This window comes from Taeniopygia guttata, chromosome 21 (genome assembly GCF_048771995.1).
Source record: "Taeniopygia guttata chromosome 21, bTaeGut7.mat, whole genome shotgun sequence".
Lineage (NCBI taxonomy): Eukaryota > Metazoa > Chordata > Aves > Passeriformes > Estrildidae > Taeniopygia > Taeniopygia guttata.
The window spans coordinates 3,709,819-3,724,790 of record NC_133046.1 but is presented as its reverse complement, the minus strand read 5'-3'; the positions used below and the strand labels follow the sequence as shown (position 1 = coordinate 3,724,790).

At 43.8% G+C, this 14,972-nt stretch overlaps 1 protein-coding gene across 10 annotated transcripts in view; it reads right to left on the bottom strand.

Moving 5' to 3' along the window:
- The window catches only part of CAMTA1 (calmodulin binding transcription activator 1), a 223,662-nt gene that overhangs the window by 149,607 nt on the left and 59,083 nt on the right, over positions 1–14,972 (bottom strand). For all 10 annotated transcript variants that reach the window (XR_012051660.1, XM_030289466.4, XM_030289472.4 and 7 more), the window contains exon 4: positions 5,634–5,769. Coding sequence is in view for 9 of the 10 variants with exons in the window: in XM_030289466.4 (XP_030145326.1) it covers positions 5,634–5,769 (136 nt within the window). In the remaining variant the exon portion in view is untranslated. The remainder of the gene's footprint in view (positions 1–5,633; positions 5,770–14,972) is intronic.

Genomic DNA, 14,972 nt, shown 5'->3' with positions numbered 1-14,972 from the left:
TTTGTGTCTGTATACTTGTTCTAATGCTTTCCTTCATAAGGATGACTAAAAGTATAAATATATTTATTAAAATTTTTGTTTCACTGCTTTGTTTTGGGGATGCAAAAAGCAGTATGATGTCTAGCACTGCTTTGCAGGCAAGTCAAGAGGCAAAATTCAGTATCAGCAGAGGATTCTGCAAACTGACATCCCCACAGACCCATCACAGAATGGTCTGGATTGGAAGGGACCTCAAGGACACCCTGCCATGGGCAGGGACACTTCCACTACTGCAGGTCCCCAGTTCCTTCTCTCCCCTCAGCACGGGGTGCAGTTGCAGCACCAATTACTCAACAATTCCAATCTAGCCTGATGTTAATGTCATTAGTCCGTAGAGATCATTTTGGAGTCATTCACATCAGAACTGTCTTTTTACATCCTAAGTGAAAAATGCTCAGACTACAGTGAATGGGATTTGAATTACAACCCTACCACATGTGGCTCAGCTTTATTCACACTATTTATTAAACAGGGGGAAAAATGATGATGCAGTCAATTACAGAGCAATTACCTGAGCGCTGCTGCAAACCTGTTGCCTTGCACTGCAGGGATGGTGGCTGCCCTTGACTTGGGCAGAACTTGCCTACCTGCCAGGCAGAGCATCCCCCAGGCCCCTGATCTCAGCTGAATCTTCATTCTGAGACACCCGGATACTAGGAAAATTTTCTACTGATGAAGTTAAATAAACCGTGATAATTAAAGTATTAGAAATGTTATGGGTCTTGTGAAGAAAAAAATCTTCTGGACGTGTACAGGGCATTAGGAAAAGAAGCCAAAACTCAAGAGAATTTGCTGTGACTTTAAGTTACTGCAGGAGAATACATCAGGGCCCTGATATACAAAAGGATTATTGATATGTATGTTCCCTTCTGAAGAGACTCCCAGGAGATCCATTCTGGATTTAACAATAATCCATACTCCCCTTCAGAAATGGCAAAACAATGCTCCCATTTCCCAGGACTGCCTCCAACACAGGAATCATTAAGATGCCATCACAACCCTGCATTCCAGGTGCCATAAACACCAGCTGGAACAGGAATAAATCCCAACCACAGCTCATGAGCAGTCAACACCTCCACATTTCTGCACAAGCATGTGCCTGTGGTGCCCACTGTGGAGATGTGCACACTGCAAAGGTGAGTGTGCCACAGCAAAAATGGGGAGACGCTGTTGGTCTCCAATGAGCTACAGGGGGTTAATGGAGATGCTGGATAGAAAGGGGATCAGTGAAATCTCAGGAGAGGTGTCAGGACAATGCTATTTGCAGCAATGATGAAGAAGAGAAAAGTGCCCCTCCTTGTGAGCAGTTTCTCCCTCGTTCAGGGCTGCTTGTTTGTGTTAATGTATGCACACGTGTGTGTCATATTTCCAGAAAGCCTCTCACTTTAAACTCTCCTTTCTCCTCCAAAGCCATTCCACAGTTATTTCTCTGAAATGCATTAAGCGGACTGACTGAACAATGTGATCCTAATTAGTTTGCAAACTACACAGCTCACCTCTGAGGGTGAGCAAAGCCCATGTAAATTAAAGTGAATTGCAGCCAATTGGCTCAGGCTGCCCAAGGAATCACTCTCCAGATTAGGGCTGCTCCAATGTGCCACCTCCAAGGCTCCCACCCTCCCATGACAACTGAGTCGATTTCACCCATGATAGCAGGGAATAGAGAGATGTAAAACCGCTTTGCAATTCAGTATTCCATGGTGGGGCTACTTTGCACGATGCTGAAGAGCCAATCTGGTCATTTACCAAAAGCAAAAGTCACTGATGCCATCCCCACTCTGGTGACCCAGGGCGAGCACAGGGACGCTGCCAAAACCCAAATGCTACAGAAACCTGTGCAAAGTTTTAATGGTGATGTCCCAGGGTTTATGCAGTAATTGAATAATCTAAAATTTTCATTCCTGTCCTCATGGACTAATCTGCAATAGTGTTAAGGGACTGTTATGATATTAATTAAATACAAGTCCTGCATACAAAATTGATACTTTGCATCTCCATCTCCACAAGGGAGTTTCTCTCTTAATAAGACTGAAATCAAGTTTTACTTTTTTTTTTTTTTTTTTTTTTTTTTTTAAAGAAACTCATAAAGATTATCATATTGTACCAAGGGTAACTAACACCCAATCTACAAGAGACCAAGGTATTTCAAATACAGAAGCTCTGGTGCTTGGAGTGGGACTAGGGACACAGCTCTGCCCCAGCCCTGGGACAGCCCCTCAGGCACTGGGTTTTGGAGAGACTAAAATATCCTCAACACAGGATAAAGAGCAGCTTGATCAGTGTCAACCTTCCAAAACACAGATGATGAGAGGGAAATTCACTATAAAAACATGACCTCGTTTTAATTCTGGCAGCAGTTTACTACGAATTCACGTGAAGGCGCAGTTACACTCTCCTAGAAAAGTTCACACACAAGAAAAGGCAAAATGCATCCTCTGAGCCAGGCGCCTGCGATGCAGAGTAGCACCATCCAGAATCATGGCAGAGCTATTCCAACACTCCCCTTACTATTATTTATTAGTTAATATTTTTAATTATGTGAATTGATTAGGAACACATCACCAGGGATCCTAATTAATTAGAATTTTAAAAAGGATCACAGACTAGAGATTCCACAAAGAATTGCACAAACTGGTGTATTAAAGGAAAGGCCAAATTAACTTCTCCTTCCTGGTTTATCCAGCTTTTTCTGAAAGGACTGTGATCAGATTAACCAAGTAATACCCAAACCCTTCCTGTACAACAGCTTGAGGATTTCAGGCCATTTTCATTTAACATCCACTTGGTTAAGTAGTTTATTCCTCCAAATCCATATTTATTTAAATGAGTCAAAGTAGTTTATTCCTTATTTATGTCCTAAATTTGTTTTTGCTGCTCACCAAATCCTTCTATAGGGTTTTGATAGACATCAACATCCCTCGGGATCTGATGTAGACTTTTTGTTTCAAAAATGTATTTTCCTATTTACCCAAAACTTGGAAAGACAAAGGAGCCATCACATTGACAACACTTGGGAAGGAATCAATTATTAAATCTTCTAATACAAATCCCTGTTCAGAACTGGCTGGCCAATAGTTTCACAGGCCAGCATGTTCCTCTTGCCTGCCTCCGAGCTGCCATTTCCAGAGCAATGTTTGGATGCTATTGATGCTCTTGGCTGTCGGCTCTGCAAGTACTTTTCCATCAGTGCGACAATGATCCCTATTTATCTTCTGGCTGCAAGAGTCGCTGAGATGATCTGGCAGTGCCACAAGGCAGACAGTTATTTCATGCCCTGTTAAACCCTAATGCGGCTAACTACAGTATCACTCCAAATTTGAAAAAAAAGCCTTTTTTTGTTATTTTAAATCTGCTGCCTACGTGTCCAAGTTGAGAACATTGCTTCCTTTTAGAATGGTATCAGTGCTGTCTGTGAAGTAGCAAGGTGTACTGATTGAGTAATTAATTAATAAGGTTAAATCCAAATAATTTTGTTCATTAAACACCTGGAAGTCAAGAAAACAGACGACTTCTGCATTGTTCAGAACAGAGACTGGCAGTGACCACCCAGGTGCTGCCTGTGGATGAGAGAGTGCAAGTACCTTCTTGAAGATAGAAAATCAGGTACTAAAGGGCTCTCAAGCTGGAAAAGGATGTAAGAATGAATGGCTAAAGCCTGGTACATCCAAATCACAAAGCAAATAGTTTGACACTTATTTTCCTGAGTGGTGAATGTGATCAGCCACAAGGAGGATCCCTGAAAGCTGTGCTTCCTCCAGCTCCCATGATGTGCCTATCTGTATTTGTTACATTCCAGGAGACACACTTCAGTAAAATAGAAATTAATGGGTTCAGTGCAGGGTCCTTTGAGCTAAACACAATCACCACTACATCCATGCATTCAGGCACTAAAAGGCTGGATAGCTCCAGCTTTGGAATAACCCCAAGAAAGTCCCATTTATTTTCTCATGTGCTCATGTGGCAGCCAAAGGTCATCAACAATCTCTTGCTACAGGTAAAGGGACAGCACAGGGTCTAGTGTCCTGCATTGTGAAAGTTTAGAGAAGTTAATTAAATCACACTCTGCAAACCTGAAACAAAAACAAGGCACCATTTCTGTGATTATGACTTTTTTTTCTTTTTTTCATGCTTGTCATAATAAAACATTGTTATTGGATGTAAAAATTATGGAACAAAGTTATGCCTCTCTGGTGTAATATAATGCAATCCATTTAATACTATTTTAAACCCCAAAACCTCATTAGAGCAGACAGAATGTAAGAATGACAAATGGGCTAGGAGGAAGCTGGAGCACGAGATGAATTCTGGGCACTCGTCCCCTTCCCGTTGCTGGCACTGACTTTGGGGATGCTGGGGAGTGTCAACCACCAGCACCACGTGGGGAGAGCAGGGTGCCCATCACCCCAACAGGAGAGAGGTTCATGCCTTGCAAAGCATCCACCAGGCAGGCCTGGGGGTGCAGCTGTAAAGCTCAGCTTAGCCCAAAGTCCAGCCTGGCAGCTGCCAGACAGGCCTGGAGACACAGGTGAAGCTCTGCCCTTCATGGACACCCCAATTACCCCAACCCTGGCCAGGCTTACAGGCTGTCAACTGTAAAATCAACCCACCCTACACAAACACACACCCGGCAGCCTCACGCTCCTTGGCCAAAATGACACAGCTGAACACTGCAATTACACATTTTAACAGCCTTGGACCACTTTGGCCTCAAGTTTGGTATCCAGTGTTGGGAATATAGCCCTGCTGTCTTAGGAATGAGCTGGGCACAGCTCTGCGGGCAGGCTTCTGCTACCAGAACAAGTAATTGCTATTTAATAAATACAAAACTTGCATAAATGCACTTGTTATCCACACCTGTGCAAACCTTTAACATCAGAAGTGACCAGAGAGATCAGAACAGCTCTCTCCTCATGCAAATGGAGGTGAAGAAAGGAAAGTGGTGTCAAACAATGACATATTTTAGAACAAGCGAGCTCATTCCAAAAATAATGTCTCAGGTGCAATCACTTGCGTGAATGTAACTGAGTGGCTGAATACCACCAGCAGAGAAAAGGTTCTCTCAAAATACACATGGTTTCTGGGCCAAATTCAACAGAAATTCTACTCCTGCTACTGCAAGACCAGCACACAGAAATAACAGCAATTGCTGCCAAAATTTAGCTGAGATTTGTGGGACTCAAATTGGACCCATTCCAGCTACCATGGCTACAGAGTGCTGTGCAGCCCACCCTGAGGTGTCGGGCTGCCCTTGGGCAGTGCCTGTTACAAAAACCACGGAGTCTACCAGAAGTTGCTCAGTGTGGAGACACTCCACAGTCACACAGCCCAGCCAGCAGCCACACAGGCAGATGGTGAAGCTGTACTCACAGTTTGCTCACAGGAGTAATAAAGAACAAGTGTATTTGCTGGGAGTGGGCTGAGTTGGGGTTTAACCCCAGCCAGAAATTAATACTCAGGCCAGAGGGAGCAGATGGAATTCAGCAAATAGAGTAGTTTTCTAAAGGTGTGGACAGCCTTTGTTGGGTTGAGGTGTTTTGGGGAGCTGTCACCTCCCAGCCCAGCACAGCCCACAGCCACCCCCACCATGCTCTTACCTCCACTCCTTGCACCTTCAGTTTCATGTGATCCTCTCTGGTGGTCTTCCCGTCTTTCCTTTTTTTCCAGCAATATCCATCTTTCCTGTATTTCACTTTCTTTCTGTTGTACAGGATCATAGAACCATTCTGTGGTCTAAAAGCAAGAAACAGGTTTGGGTTACATAAAGCAGCAAAACCAGACTGAAAGTGTCTATGGAACAATGTCCCATAGAACAGCAAAAGGCTCCACAGAACAGCGACAGTCGGGATTTGGTGTCAAATAAATGCTCCCCTTTTGCTGCTGTTGCCTGGCTGGTGATGTCTGTTGATCTGCAAACTCTTCCATGAGGATCTTGTACCTAATGTAGGAAGTGCCAGTGATAGGTTAAAGAAAAAAAAAAGGAAGTCTGATAAATAGCCAACATTTTCACTGGATGAATTTTGACTGCTACATGCTGAAAATTAGAAGGAAAGAAAATTTAGGGGGGAAAAAAAGGATTGTTGTTATTTAATTACAATTTCTCTCTCTTGCTATGACATCAGCAGAATGAGATTCCAACCACCTCTAAGGCTCTACTGGGACATGGATGGTGGCTTAAAATGACAATAAACAAGCAAAAAAGAAGCGAAGGATAAAAGCATGAGCTTATACATTGGTTTCAGTGTTTTGCTTAGATCAGTGCTAGACAGGGAGTAACCTGCTCCCTTCTGAGCACTTCTCAACTTCAAAGACACAGGAAAACTTTTTCCACTTACAACTGTGATGGCAATTTGAAATGTCCTTAAAGGCATGGTGATGCCCAGCAGACAGGAGCTGCTGTAGTTTGGATGTAGAGAGATTTTGCTGTTTGCTAAGCCAAATTACAACCGAGGCAAGTCTGTTGTAACACAGAAATAACAAATACCTTCCAAGCTGGGAGGCAGTGAGAGTTTTTAGCACGTACACACAAATATTTATTGCTTGTGGCCAGAAACCCAAGCCCCATCCTCCCAAACTACACCTCCCCATCTCCCAGCAGTCAGGACCCAAGGGCTCAGGGAGGCTGCTCCTCCTCTGCATCACCCTGAAAAAAAAACACTTGAGTGTCAGCACAGCCATGGTATCTGTTTGACAGCACTGGAGATAGTGCATTAATTCAGTGGAGGTATTATGTATCTCATTTCAATGTTTATTCTATAAACTTCCAGTCACTGCACGTGTCAGCTTAAACCCTCCTCACAACACCAGAGATCCCCCAGGCACCTTGGGGCTGTGTCCTGTGGCTGAGGAGTCACCAGTGTGGTCAGGGCAGGCAATGAAAAGCAGAGACTGAGCTCCTGTTGTGCCTCTGCCCTCACACACACGGTGCTTCACAAAACACGCTCAGAGGAGCTGGAGGCTTCTGGTGCCAGGGAAATCCTGCTTCTCTCACCCCCAGTGCCACGCTGCTGCTCTGCAGGGCTGCAACCGGGTTTGCTGGTTGATTTCTGCCACGAAAAAGGAACACAGTGAGAGGGCACCTGCAAAGCAGTTAACGAGATTTATACAAAATAGAGTCCAATCAAACAAAATCTCTTAAGGATCTCTGGAGCGGTTTTCGATTTTGATAGGAGTGTATTGAGCTGCTTTAAGGCTCACAGAAAGCAGCTGGTTTTTAAAGATAACTTCATGAGATGAGATGTAATTTTAACCTGATCTACACTGCTGCTGCATTTCACCCACTGTAAGGAAGAAGAGAGGAAAGCTCTGCCCTGCTCATCCATCCCTCAGCATTCAGACATAGCCCAGAGCAGCCAAATGATGGTGTGGGAAGACACAGGAGGCGAGGCCTGCCGGGGATTCCCAGGGCATGTGACAGATGTGACTCCAGCCCAAACCTCTGGGGGTTTTGCCACTCAGCCTGAATTTGGGGATTTCCTTTTTCCCTTTGCAGATGAGAGGGACAAAGTCACAAGGCTGAGCACAGGCTGCAATTCTTGATCAGCTCTGGATTTCCTCTCCTTTACGAGCCTGTGGCATTTAAAAGCTGCCTAATCTCTATTTTGGTTTCTTGCCTGTGGCCTGAGGGAAGGAGAGGGAAGGACAGGAAGAGTAATTGCAAAGCAGAAAGCCTTTTGTCTCAAGTATTGATGAGATCTGGAATGTTTTCCTCCCTCTCCCACTGCTATTTATCGCCAAGGCTCCCACGAATTACCACAACAGCCTAAGAGCTACATTTGCCCAAATTGTTCCTGCTACAGCCAGGAAGAAGATCCTAAATTCTATTTTCCTACTTATTTTTAATGCAAACAATCATCCCCTGCAGCCGATGGATCTGAGAACCTGCTCACTGCTTTGGGTGACCCAGGGCTCCTGACAGTGCTCAGGAGTAATCCAGACTGATAAAGCAGAGTTTCCCTCAGTCAGACAATGAGAGGGAAGAATGGAGGAAATGGGATTTCCAGGGATGATTTTCCAGAGAGGTCATTTTGGATTTGACACTCAACTCAGCTCTGCATACTGACCTCTGGCTCTAAGTCCTGCTCTGAGAGGGTTTTGTTTCTTTTGGATTAAGTCCCTCACCTGGGTTATAGGAATCAAAACCCACTTATTTTCTTGTTAACAGGAACCAGGATGCAAAGAGAGAATAAACAGAAAGCAAGTTAAGTTTAGGATATTTTGGTCAACTGATGCTTCATCTATCTCTCCATTAGTGCTCAAATTTAGGTCCCTCTGGCCTGAAGGATGGAGATTTCCCCTTAATCACATTACTGCAATATTAAAAATGCCTTTCAGTTTAACCAGTTCCCTCTAAATTGTCACATCGAGATGTGGTAAATGTCAGACATATCAGTTAATGAAAACTACGTTTTACTGCCTCAGGAGCTGGGGGTGCCAAAAGGGAATTGCAAATACTGCAAATCCAAAGGAGTCTCTTTTTCAAGATAACAGAGCAAAATCAGCCAGAACCATTCCTTGAGAAGGTCCATGGCTCTGAGAGTTATTTTTTATTATATCTTCTGCATTTATTCCAGTTGCAATCCAAGGAGGATGTTTAAAGGACAAATATGGATGTTTAATATAGCAGAGGTACCACACACCAGACCCTCCCTGTACCTCCCCAGTGCACAAGCAGAAGCTGCCCCAGTGCCTGGGTGACAAAGCCCCTCCATCCCTGCCACCCACCACACTGAGAAATGGTCCTGCAAACAGCCTGGCTGATGCCATTTTTCACCTGCATGATATTTTCTCTGGCTATGAAGTTATCATGGAGCCAAGGGACAAGAAGAGGGGACTATCTTCCATCTTCTGAATCTATGCATGATAATGAGAAATTAACTTCTGCTTTCCCAGAGGAGCAACCTACTGATGCAGAAACTGGCTGGGAAAAGCTGGAGTCCTGGAGGAAGACATGAAAAGAGACAGCCTTTCAAGAAAATACTGCACCAAATCCTTATCCTCATTTCCTGAGGAGTGCAAAGAAGACCAAGTCCTTGAACCTGTCTTCATCCAGGCCAGTGTGGGAATGGGGAGAAGTGCCAAGAGCGAGTGTGACAAGGTGCCTCCCACTCAGCTAGTGCCCTGCCATGCAGCAGAGCAGGCAGAGCTCTGGGGCTAGCAACACTGAAGGTGATAGACTCCAAGTAACCATCTATTACCATCTATTTCCTTCTTCTCTGCACTGTCCTCACACTGCAGCAGTGATGGACAGGGACTGTCAGTCAGGACTGACATCATTCTCTCAGAAACAGCTCATCTCTTATTTCTTGTTTCTGCCCAAGAAAAATATCTGATGACTGAAGTTATTTCTCCCTTGAGGAATGCTGCTCTTGAAGTCTTCATTTACCTTGACATTTCCCCCCACTCTACCTGTGGCTTATCAGAAGATTAAAGCCCAAATGGAAAACTGAAAGAGGAATCTCAAGCAGCTGCAGCCCTTGACATCTCACCTGCCCTTGGCCATGCAGATACCTGGACATTCACTGCTGGCTGAGGAAGTCACCCAGACTCATTAAGGATGGAGGCACCCAAAGCCAAGGCAGAGCCACAACCCCTGTCTCAAGGGCATCACCCACCAGCCCAGGGAAGCACCTGGAGGATGCTGTAATAGGTAGATCTCTTCCATACTGCCAGAAAGCTTTAAAATTATATTTACAGGGGCAAATATTTTCAAGACTGTGGGGACTTTGTCCATCACAGCTGTAACACTGGCAGATCACACAAAATTTGTTTGACAAACACTTTTTCCCCCCTCCTAAATAAATGCTTGGCTCTGACCCTCAGGCAATGATTCACACTTGCCCTGAAAGAAAAGAAACCCCAACATTGCACCAGAGAGACCAAAAACCAAAGAAAAGCCCCTCAAAAATTTGCAGACATTCAGACTTCACCATAACTGCTGGAAAGCCATGGCATCTCATGGGGAGAGGCTGCTGCCATTCCAACCTCCACTCTCTCAACTCAAGTTAGGATTATTGGCACAGCAACTGAAGGAATCACAGATTATATGTTTGAAATATGTCTGATCTTTGAACTCTACAGGGATGAAATAAAGACTTCAGATAAGTCTTTTTATCCATGGAGTAGGAGGTAAAAATCACAAGGAAATGTAAATAGGCTGCAAGTTTTTTTAATCTAGAATTAAATGTCATTTCCATTTAAGATGTAAGTGAACTTCCTTCATATCTACAATATTTAAGAAGTTAAAGTCTAAAGTCACAGACTTAGCAATTTTTTCCAGAGCTGCGGTTAACGCAATGGCTAATCCCATCAAGGGGGCATTAATTGGTGTCTAGATGCTCCTTCTCATAGCAGCAGTAGGCCATAAAACTTAATCCTTACCTCCTCTTTCCAGCATGTAGCCTTTGTGTTCATCAATAAAAGTAATGTGATTCATTAAGTATGGGAGTAATTACCTGCGGTTCCAACAAACAGGACTGAACAAGCCATGCCAGTGCCAAGTTGGCTTTTGTGCCGTCACACACAACTGCCAGGGACTGCCAAGGAAAGCCCATCTGCAAGATCAGGATAAATGCTGATGGCTGCAGGCTGCTGGGCATCTCCTTGGTGTGGGCTGGGATACCCATCAACAAGTCCTACCCCAAAAGCAGCTCCTTGGGGCTATTGAAGGAGTGATCAGGATGTTGGTGCCACAAAACCACATCGTGAAGATATTCTGTTTGGTACAGAAGTGAACCCCTAGAATATCTGGGGCTCTGCTGACGGAGGCAGGACCCAACTGTCCTCCCAGCAGTGATGTGCTGTAGCACAATGCAGGCAGGTGGCAACACAGCAGCTTCAGCTGAGAGTGACAGAGAGGCAGAGCCCCCGTGGGTGTCCCTGTTAGGCTGCAATGGGGCAGCTGCAGGCTCCTCGGAATAACAGCAACACCAACCAGCACCACTCCTTCTGTGCTGAGAGCTGTACTCACTGATGTGTCAGAAATTAATGTCTTTGCTCTGTGTCCTTGCTATTGACACGACTACAAAGCAGGTAACAGTGCTACCAGCACTAATAAGAGGGAGATAACTAACACCAGGATCTGACTTCTCAGTAGCTACTTACTCTGCTGCCATTTAAGTGTACTGCAGCCGGCCCCTAAGTGTGAACTACACAGAAGACTCACACAGCACCTCTGCCTATCATGGCTACTCAGTCTGATGAATTCCACCATTATAATTTTCCTTTTAGAGCCAATTAAAAAAAAAAACAAACCCACAGGTTAAAAACTAAGTAGATATGTTATTTACTCAACCAGGTGGGTAAGCTCTGCTCTCCCACTGATATAGCAGGTCAGAACTCAGTTCAGCACCTTGTCTGGACCTCCCTAGGCAGGAAGATACTTCCAGAAACAGCGCTGTCCCAAAGCTGCATATTTAGTTCAAGCAGTTAAGAACAGTTTTCCTCACATTTTATTCAGCAACATGATAATTCAAATGTTGATCACTCCGAACTCTGTAACAGACTTGAAAAAGAAATTAGAAACAATCTTTATGAACTCCTCAGCACACCGAGCAATTGAAGCCTCCTCGTAACAATGTAGGACCAAAGACAGAATATTAAAATTGTCATTAAGTGGAATGCACATGAAATGTTAAAAAGTCTTTCTGCAAATTATTTCTTGATATAATGTCATGCTGTAGAACTAAATCTTAGTACAAGGTATGAAAAAAGCCAGTTAAATCAACTTTCTTCATTTAAATATAATTTTAAAAGAACTGGCATTCATCTCTTTATTGCTCAAGGATTTTTATCAATTTCTTTAGCCCTCATTTATTTCTCTTCATACTCCCATGGGGCTACCATTTGATTTATTGGGAATTAATTCTTATAATTCATGAATGCTTTAAACTATTTTCAGATTAATCACCACCATCTGCACTGGTGCACCAAGGAGAGCCCCGTTCCCTCTCTGTGCTCACACAGACCAAAGGGCTCCAGCCCCCAGGTGCCAGCAGCCATTCTGCCTTATCAATTGCTCTCTCCATGGACACAGATTGTTACAGTGACGACCAAGAGCTCCAATTAACTTTTAAAAGACTTATTTGGAGATGGCCTTCTCCTGCAGGTGCTACTTCAGTTCTAAATCTGGTCACTTCCCAGTGCAGCAGCAACACATGTGTGTGCAAATACTGCTGCATTCTTATGTGGAAGGAAGAAAATTTAAGAAAAATTCTATTTATTTAGTTAACTTACTTTCTGTTCCATTTCCCCACTTGTAACAACAACAGCTCCAGGCTAACAAGGTTTCCACAGGTGTGTCGAAGTGGGGCTGTACCTTGTTTTTGTCCAAAACACCACATACCAGGGAAATTTGCCAGGATGTACATGAACCATGTCCTTGGGCTCTGGCAGGTGTCACCTCCCCAGCACTGAGGCTTTTTTGGTAATTGGGAAAAATCACACTGGGGATGGGAGGACAGCAGAGGCCTGAGGAAGAAAAAGGGCTCTCCCTCTGCTAGCAGCACGCAGCTTGACTCATGACTTGAGACATTATAAAAATCCAAATATTTGAAAACTGAATAATAATAAATTAATTATAAATTTTAATTGAGAATCACTCCAAATCATAAATGCAGTTCAACAGCTGATGAACTTCTAACACTGCAAGCAGCGAAACAGCAAAGACTGGAGGAACTGGTGATGCTGGTATGGGAGGGAGCAACTCCCCAGCTGTGGTCCAGTAACACATCTGTCCCACATCAGCACAGCCAGGCCTGATAGAAGATGGGCAGAGCACTACAGAAAGGGCTGGAGAGGGAACACGGTGCTGCTCAACAGCCACCAGCTCACTCTGTCCAGGCAAAAGCATTATTTGCAATATTGCAATTCAATTTAAAATGTTGATTTGCCTTAGACTCCATCGATTGCTGGGACTCCATTGATTCCTGATTAAGAGTAACTATGCACATAAATCTGAATTAACCTGGAAACCAGAGACACTCAAACTGTCCCAGAAGCTGGGATGATTGGGCTGCCCCTCCTAAGCCCACAGCCAGGACTATCAGCTCTTTGTAGGGCTGAAGCTTAGGACTGAGCCAGCTGTAGAAGTCAGTTTTAAGATGGGGCAACACAAGCAACCCCAGCCCTGTCCAGGCAAAGTAAGTGCTCCCAGGGAAGGAGGGCAGAGCTCACTGTGCATCCTCCAAATGGGCTCATATGTGGTGGCACTGACCAAGCCTGAGCTCTCTTCAACAGGCACCCACAAGGCTGCCCCACAGCAGCCTGTTCTCAGCCCTTCCTCTCTTTCAAATGAACCTCACAAATATAATCTGTTTATTTATATCAATTTAGTCCCATCAATTAATGATGACAAGGCAATTAACTAGAATGCCAGACAGTAAAAAATAACCACATAATGCCTTCTTTAGAGGAAATCTATTATGGAATTCCAATCGGTCTTCATTAACACAAAGTATTCCAGTAAAAGGTAGTAATCTAGTTATAGTCTGTGAAATATGAAGATCTGCAAAGTAATTTTTCAGAATTAAGGGTATTTTTTAGTCAATAAGAAGAAAACCTGTTTGCATTTTTTCTGCAAAAAACTTTTTTGCAAAAAACTACACAACTCCATAACATAAGGTGCTGGTGCTGAGCAGGCTGTGCAATATCACCGAAGAGGCACTAAATTCCATTCATCCCCTCCCTTCCCCACAGTGTTTGGGGCCTGGATCAAGCTGAGAGCATGGCTTGCACCCATTTTTTCCATCCCCCATCCAATACTCACTGCACAGGTGCTGGCACCAGAGAAAGGAGTCTCAAACCACCAATTGTGGTGGTTTTCAAACACCCTGACAAGCAGGTATTGTGCTAATTAGTGTTCAAATCAGTGTCCACAGCTCTGTTTAGATGATGAAGCAACATCCCACTCATCCTAGCCATGAGCTCTCCATCACACACTGGCTCCACAACTGCCATGAGAGACAGGAGAATGGCACAGCACGACCTGACCTGGCCCATTCCTACCTGATGGACTGAGCAAGCAACTTGTGCACAGAACAAAGACAACATACTTGCTTCAGTATTTCATGTGAGGCACTTCAGAATTACCAGTGTTTTAATGGTACTAACCTGATTTATCAATTGTATGTATTAAAGATTCAATTTTTAGGGAAAATGAGATGAAAAACATGAGTCCACAAAACAATCAGCTTCACATGGAAATACACATTTTCTAATTTTAAGCCTTATTCCCCTTCAAACTTATTAATAAACTAGTAGTTGACAAGAGAGAATCAACCCCAGATATAGAAAATCCTGCAAACAAAGAACACAGACAAATATAAAAGTAGTCAACCACTTCTCCAAAACATTCCCAAGCTGTTAAGTACTCTCGACTTAAAATTTCTAATGAAGCAGCTTAAAAATCCCAAATTCCTACAGGAATGTGTTTACAATACAAACTCAATTATTGTCTTATTCTGATGCTTATCTTTTTTTACACCCTCTCAGCTCATCCTACTTTGGAATTTAATTACATTCCACTATTTTTAGTTCAGATGAAATTACACATTTTCAGATTAATTTAGCCTAAACCAAGTCTTGTTAACAGCCAATCCTTTTTCTATCATGCCCTAATTTGTGACCCTATAAGTCAGCATGAATTGCTCTTTTAAACCTTGTGCCACCCCACCATAAAGCCATGCTCACTGTCCCCAAACCCAGCACAGCACCCAGCCATCACTGGGTCAAAGTTTGCCCAATTTCCCTTGATCAAAACTCTTCTTTTCCTCTTACCTCTGTTATTTTCCGAGCTCGGTTGACAGAGAACAGTCAAGGGGTGACACACTGGTGCAGGGAAGGCACGACCTTTTCTGATTAGTTACAACCCAAGGATGTTCTCACAAGGACGTTTCAGCTCAGCTGTGACAGGAGAAGCACAAGATGGGACCCGAAGC